The following is a 7,717-nucleotide window of genomic DNA, read 5'->3' as shown; positions in this document are numbered from 1 at the left end:
ATACATTTTATGTCTCATAATAGTGATGAGGATTATACAAAAGCTATTAAAACAATTATAAGAATAAATTCAATTGTCACTTAAGTATCTAAAGCTATTTTCCTTTGCATTCTTCCAGAATGATTTGTTCTTATTCTTTACCTTAATTTGAGGGAGGAACAGCTGATCCTCCTGGAACAGGGACCTCTGGCTGACTAGATTTACCAGAAGGGCAGATAGGGGGGAATGGATGGGGGTGCTGACAGCACAGTGGACAGTGGCAACGATGGCAGAGTATGGAGGCTCTAGTGGGAGAGGAAGGCTGTCTATCTGACGAGTTTGTATTCATGCTCAGATGCCGAGGAGCTCAGAAGGTGGGCGACTGTGACCAGTGATAGTCATGTATATAGAGATTAGAAATGTATGTGAAAATGTCTCAATGTCAATTGCCTTGGAATGAATTTTTCTGTATGAAACTGTGTGTTTTGACAACGAAGTGGAGATCTTTTTTAAACGTTGGAACCTCATTTAATTTTATGTCTTATAGAGTTTATAATGAGTAAAAGATTATATAAGGGTAATAATTCATCTGTAAACCTAAAAATGTACAGCCAATTTTGAAAGAGATGTACCCTAGCTCAGAAAAATGTTATTGAATAGGTTAATGCTGTTGTAATGAAATGCTTCTTCTAATTAAAAAACAAAACAAAACAAAACAAAAAACAAGCAGTTTTTTGTTTTCTTTTGTTTTTTATTTTAGACAGAGCCTATGTAAGCCCAGGCCGACCTCAAACTAAGTAGTAGCCAAGGTTTTCCTTGAACTTACAATCCTTCTACCTGTCTCCCTAGTCTAAAAAATGTTCTGACTGATAAACATAGTCTAATAATTCAAAAATCGTAAGCGGTAAAGAAAACATTCTTAACCTGCTTTAGTAACTTTGAAAACAAAAATGCTTCTAAAATTGAGTAACAAATTAAATCACAAAATAGAAATCATGATTATGACCCCTGCTGTTCCCTATTCCAAATAAGTGTATCAATAAAGTCCACCAAAGAAGACAGCCAAACTATAGAAGATGGCTTTTCACAGTACCTTGAAGAAACAGGTAATTCTAATGCTTTGTAAGCGTCTTTGGAATGTACTAAAAAACAGAAGGGAATCGAGATAGGTCAAAAAACAGGCAATTACAGATTTAGCACAATTCTGCAATGAAACTCAGTAAAGATAGCACTATGTCTCTACTTAAAATCATATAAACTAATTTCATTAAAAAACTAGAGGTGATGGGGCTGGAGAGATGGCTCAGTGGTTAAGAGTACTGACTGCTCTTGCAGAGTACCCAGGTTTGATTCCCAGCACCCACATGGCAGCTATCAACTGTCTTTAACTCCAGTTCCAGGGGAATCCAACACCCTCTTCTGACCTCCGCATCATTGCATGACAAGGGTGGACTCACATACATGCAGGCAATACACTCATACACATAAAATAAAAATAATAAATAAAATATTTAAAAATATATATATAGGTGATAAGGCTGATGAGATATCTTAGTGAATAAAGGTGCTTGCTGTCAAGGCTGCTGACCTGCGTTTGTGCCCAGGTGTTGCAAGAGAGACCTGACCTGCAACATGCATCATGGCACATGTGCATATGTATGTACGCACACACACACGCGCGCGCACACACACACACACACACACCCCACCAACAAAACCAAAACCAACAACTAAAATATATGTAAAAACTATCAGTGTCAAAAAGCTTAATAAATTAATCTAGGGGACTTGGCAGAGCAATTGCTTTCCATGCAGGAAGCCTTGTGTTCCATCACTGGCACCCCATAAACTGGATGTAGTATAAGCTCAGCATTTAGGAGGTAGAGGCAGAGAAATCTGGTCATTCTCTGCTATAGAGAAAATTTGAGGGCAACCTGTACTACATGAGCCCCTAAGACAAAATTTAAAAAAACCTAACATGTTAAAAATTCACTAAAAGCAAATATGGCTAGATACACAATGAAGTTATAATATTGGGAAAATCTATCACACGAACAGGCACTAAGGAAACATGCTATATATAAATTCAGTACTCACTCTTCACACTGATTTTGTTAGGCAGTGGGGATGAAACCCAGGCCCTCCCATATGCTAAGTAACACTAGACCACCAAGCTAGACCCCTAGTACTTTTTCTTATTTGAACTGGTTCTCCTAGTCTTTATTTTTTGAGAATTTCATACACAAGTACTGAATTTACATAATTTCCACCCCTCCCTCTTCAACTCTTCTTATACCCCTCACTACCCCTCAATTTCATGATCTCTTGTTAATTATTATTATATATATACATACATATGTACTACACATACACACGCACACACACAAAACCTACTGAGTCTATTTAATGGTGCTTGTGTATACATGTGTTTAGGGCTGAATAATTGGGATAAGATTTCTTTTTATCTTGCAACAGGGTCTCACTGAGTTGCTCAGGCTGGCCTTGAACACTGATGCACCTGTCACAGCCTTCCAACTAGCTGGAAGTACAGGTGTGCCTCTGTGCCTGCTCTGCTTCTATTTCTTAAACTACATGTGTAGAATGTCTTTTTTTTCTTTAATGATAGAAACAAAACAAAAACCTTTCAAATCTTATAATATTTTTTGTTTTGGTCTTTTTGAGACAGGGTCTCTCTGCAGCCCCTGCTGGCCTGGAACTCACCATGTAGACCAGGTTGATCTTGATTTCACAGAGATCCACCTGCTTCTACCTCATGCTATTTCTAACTATACAAATTGTGGTTATTTATAGCTATTTCAGAGTGATCAGTACTTCAGTTCTTCCTGTTGGCTTTAATCCCTCCATCCTTCTGACTTCTGACTTCCTTGTGTCCACATCACTAACCCTGTTAGTCCTCCAAGCCCCCTGAAACACTCAGCTTCTGCAAATAAACACATCCCTTAAATACATGCTCAAAATAAAAATAACAACAAAATCTGGCTAGACCTCACTTCTGAAAAAGCTAATTAACATTGGCAGGGCCACTCTAACACTACAAGCTAGAAAACAAACACAACTGTTCTATTTGAGAACCAGTGTCCAGAGACAGTGGTCCAGAAAATGTCTATCAGGAGGCTAAATAGTGAGGCTACACTAAAACCCTAAGAACACTAATATGTGGGAGGAGGGAACAGACTGAGGCCACAGTAGCAAAATCATAACAATGTGCTTTTTTTTTTTGGTGGGGGGGGTGTTGCTTTCTTGCCCAAGTTGCTCTCATACAGACTAAAGTGAACCCCGTGCCTCAGTCTTCTAAGGAGCTAGTACTCTAGGCATGTGACACCACACCCAATTGTGCTTAATTGATTTTTTAAAATTATTTGACTTTTACTAATTTTTAGATGAAATCTGAAAGCTTTCCTGTTGTTTAGAGCCTATACTTACAAGCACACTCCTCTCATTTTCCATACGTGGCCCCCCTGCATGTGGAAACTAGATGGTATAGAGATTCCTTCTAGGTAGGCCATTTAGTTCTCTGCTTATCTACTTACACCAGAGTAGTAGATTCAACAAACACTTCGTGAGTGAATACTTCCCTTCATCCTTTCCTAATTCCAAACCACTATCTCAGTCACTCTTGTTGTTACTCCCCAAATCCCTTTCCTGATCGTTTCCACTCACATCCCTCTCAAGTTAAAGAGGCAATGTAATGCTGTGAATGAAGTCGGTCTGATGGTCTCATCAGTAACATAAGACTACTGCTACTCCCGACCTACCTGGAAGAAGTGCCAAGAGTGAAGCACTGGTGCACACAGAGCATTCCACAGTACCTGACACACTGCCAATGATGCAAGAAATATTAAATACTATCCCAGGCTATCTTTCCATTCTTCAGAACACATTCCTTCAGTTTCAATCCTCCTAAATACACTAAAAATGCCCAAGGTCACTTTCCTGGCTTTATGGCGTCATCTATCCATTATCTACCAGACATCTGTACATGTAAGACTCACAGCATAACCTCAGCGTATTTATTCTGCACATTTAAAGCTGAACCCATTTCCTTGCCACTCCTAAAAACATACTCTCCCTGCTCTAATCCCTCACAAAGGAAATGCATTACCATTAATCTGTGCCTAAGTTAAGACAGCTATCATCCTAGCCCACACTCTTACTTAGGAACAGCAGTCATGGATGAGCCCACCTCCTCAGACCTGTCATTGATTCAAGCCATCTTCCGTCTGCCTGAACTACTATGCTAGCCTTCTCTGTCAGTAGGTCTATTGCTGGCCTACCATCTCACTACCTACCAGCGTGCTTTTTCTCTGAAGTTCAATTTCAGTATCACTTTCTAGGTTAAAATCCAGTAGCAGCAATTCCTTCTGTTTTGAAATACAACACCTAAACTCCTTTGTAGCTGTAAACTCTTATCTTCTCTGCCATTCCCCACCCATAACCATATTGTATTCTGGCCATCCTACAACCAAAATGTTCTCAAGCTTCTCCAACATTCAACATGCTCACTCTGCCTAGAATGTGATAAACTTCCCTAACTCTCCTCTATGTGATCTAACCAGGGCAGTATATATAACTGAACTACACAGATTCAAATCATGTTTCTATTCACTGAGGAAGTTATTTAACATCTCTGTGACTAACTCTTCATCTATAAAGTGGGATTAAAAACATTATCAAGTTGGGTGTGGTAGGTGAACACCTGAAGCAGGAGGGTAGTACATTTGGGGCCACTCTGGGCTACATAGCAAAACCTCCCCAAACAAACAAAACCCAAAGAGAACCTATGCCTCTTAGTTATTGTGAGAACTGATGAGTCAAAATATGCAAATAGACAAGACCATGGGGTATTCTGAAACTTTCACCGAATCAAGCCCTTCAGAGTCTATACCCACACAGAACCTATCCCCATTATTATGACAACTATTACAATATATTTTAATTATGGTTTCCCTGTTTACACACTCCTAATTTATAAGGATATTATAGCTTATGCACTGTCTCCTTAGTCCAGGGCAAGAGCAATCAAATATCCATCAATCCCAGGTAAATTATTATTAGTTCAAGTGTGTGTGTGTGTGTGTGTGTGTGTGTGTGTGTGTGTGGTGCTGGGGATGGAACCGCAGGGCTCTTCATGCTAGACAGGCACTCTATCACTGAGCTATATCCCCAGCTAAATTTATTTTTTAAAGGTAAAATAATATTTTAGATTTTAAAATACAGCACATTGTGAAATAGAAAAATAATGCTTTTAGAATTTCAAGTATGGCACATTTTCATATTATAGATATTTAAAACTGAATGTTTCAGTTAGTTTTCTAATCCTTCCTGGACTCTACAAACCAAGAGTGTTTAAAGGTTCCAAACTCATTACTCTCACATACATACTCACATCAAATATTTTCCTTGTTGCTTATACGCACAGAGGGGAGAGAAGCAGTGAAGAACAGAGACACTTAGGAGCAGCTTGGAAAAGGAATACAAGTGCCTCACAGGCCAAAGTGAGGAGAATGGGCAAGTGAAGGCAAAAGGGGAACTCAGCTAAGAACATGTGCAGACAATTTAATACTGTTTAAAACATGGTGTCCCCAAACCAAACACCTAGGAGACTTTGGTCACAAGTTTGTGTGAGTATTTAATAAAAGATACTGATCTACTATTGAACAATCTTGAGAGTTCTAGAAATGAGAAGACTGGTGGTTAAAAATATGGAAAGACTATCAGAACAGTAATCAGACCCCAAACTGATGAGAAACTCCTGGTTCCCTGGCTTTGATTTCCAATGTGAAAACAAACTTGTTTTTAAAAAAAATGTTGGCCTTTACAAATGAGTGTATACAAACCTCACACAGGTAAGACTTAATACATACGATTTTGGTATTCCAGAAACATCTCAACCATTCTTTCTTCTTCCTTTAATTTCAAAGACAGCCTTTCTGAAAGAGAAAATGAAATTTCAATTCTACTGAAATAACAGTAGAAAGTAAATAAGGACAGCCAAAAAAAGAGGTACAGGTTAACCTTAGGTACCTGAGAGTGCTTTAATGGCGTCCCTGTAGGCATCTCTTAGTGCCAGCAGCTGACCGGGGTTACCGAGATTGTTTCTGAACCTATTTCCAAAGTCATTTATGTTTTTATCCAAGAGCGCCAGCTCCTCTTCTACCATTGTGTAAGATGCTGTAAGACAGAACACATACTGTATTTTAAAGTTATTGAAACCAGGGGTTGGGGATTTAGCTCAGTGGTAGAGCGCTTGCCTAGCAAGGCCCTGGGTTCGGTCCTCAGCTCTGGAAAATAATAATAATAATAATAATAAACTTACTGAAACCAAATAAGGCACATAGTCTACCGAGTACACAATGGTCAGCAATTTAGCCAGTATGACGGCAAATAGAGGAGGAAAAAGAAGAGGAATTAAAGGTCATCCTCAACTGCATGGCGAGTTCGTGGCCCGCCTAGGAGACCTTGCCCAAAATGAAAACAAGTAAAAAAAAAGCCACCACTACCACCAGTCCGACAGCGACGGCTACTTCTAGCCATACCAGGGTACCTCAAGCCACTGGGGCTGAACTGAGGTTAAAGTGCAGCGAGGGGTAACTAAGCGCACAGGAGCTGGTACCCATGACTGAGAGACCCGCCGACACCGTGCTCTCAGCAGGACTAGGACCTCGGGGGCTCCGGGACTCTGGAACCCCGCACCCGACACCCAAGACTCGTTCAGACGCCGCGGGACTCCCCGACAGACCCACGCCTACTTTCCCCTACCGCCACAGGCGGGTTTGGCCCCCTCACCACAGCCCGCAGGCCAGACGCCGCCACCTTCCCAAGAGCAGATACGCGCCCACCAACACCAGCCAGGCACCGCTCCACAACAGCGCGCACTTCCGAGTTTAAACCCAGGCCCGCCCGCCGCTCGCCGTCCTCTCGCCTTCTGATTGGCTGATGGCACAGACTCTCCGTGAAGGGATTGGTTGAGATCAGCCTGCGAAAATCTCCCGAGACCAAAAAAAAATGTGTTGAAGGGTCTTCTGGGATTCGTAGTTCTCGTCTGAGCCGCTAGGCCGCGATTGGTAATGAGATTGCGGGAAAGACTAGCCCCAGGACAGGAAACAAACAAACAAACAAACAAACAAAAAACCAACCAACAACAAAAACCTCTCTGAAATTTAATTCATTCTTTTCAAAGTCTATCTCCCCTCTTCTTTGCACTTATTTTGTATTGGAAAGTTAACTCCAGTTGTGATTAGGTGGAAACATCCTGAAAATTATTTACCAAAACTCCGTTTGGATTTCCCAAGCTTTTCCAACATTATTTTTTAATATATTTTATTTGATTTATATGTATGTCTGCAAGTGTGTACCGGCGCCCATAGAAGAGGACATCAAATATCCCTAGACCTGTAGCTAGAGGAAGTTGTGAGCCACTGGGAATTGAACTCTAGTTCTCTGCAAGAGCAGCAAGCATTCTTCACACTGAGCCATCTTTCCAACCCCTGTAATGTTGTTTTTCAGACCTTCTGGTAAATAGAACAATATGCCACCGGATTTCGCAGAACTTAAAAATGAACGGGATCAGAACACTATCAAAATCATTCGTATTCCCTGAAGACAGGTAAAAGGCACAAACAAGTCAACTACGAATTAGGGAGCAGATAGGCAGCAGGGAAACTGAACTGCAGATACATAAAACAAATTCGTTATTTACACATCCTTCTTAGTAAAG

The 7,717-nt window shown here is 40.6% G+C and overlaps 1 protein-coding gene across 1 annotated transcript in view; it reads right to left on the bottom strand.

The window, feature by feature from the left end:
- Positions 1-6,898, bottom strand: part of Spc25 (SPC25 component of NDC80 kinetochore complex) — an 18,657-nt gene extending 11,759 nt beyond the window's left edge. Inside the window, exons 1-3 of the mRNA XM_008837815.2 lie at positions 6,787-6,898; positions 6,025-6,171; positions 5,865-5,930 (exon numbers count right to left, since the gene is read on the bottom strand). Coding sequence (XP_008836037.1) covers positions 5,865-5,930; positions 6,025-6,160 — 202 coding nt within the window. The 5' untranslated portion in view covers positions 6,161-6,171; positions 6,787-6,898. The remainder of the gene's footprint in view (positions 1-5,864; positions 5,931-6,024; positions 6,172-6,786) is intronic.
- Between the last annotated feature and the right edge of the window lie 819 nt (positions 6,899-7,717).

Source organism: Nannospalax galili, unplaced genomic scaffold, assembly GCF_000622305.1.
Source record: "Nannospalax galili isolate Female #2095 unplaced genomic scaffold, S.galili_v1.0 scaffold1398, whole genome shotgun sequence".
In the NCBI taxonomy this organism is placed as follows: domain Eukaryota; kingdom Metazoa; phylum Chordata; class Mammalia; order Rodentia; family Spalacidae; genus Nannospalax; species Nannospalax galili.
This window is presented reverse-complemented; position numbering and strand designations above follow the sequence as displayed.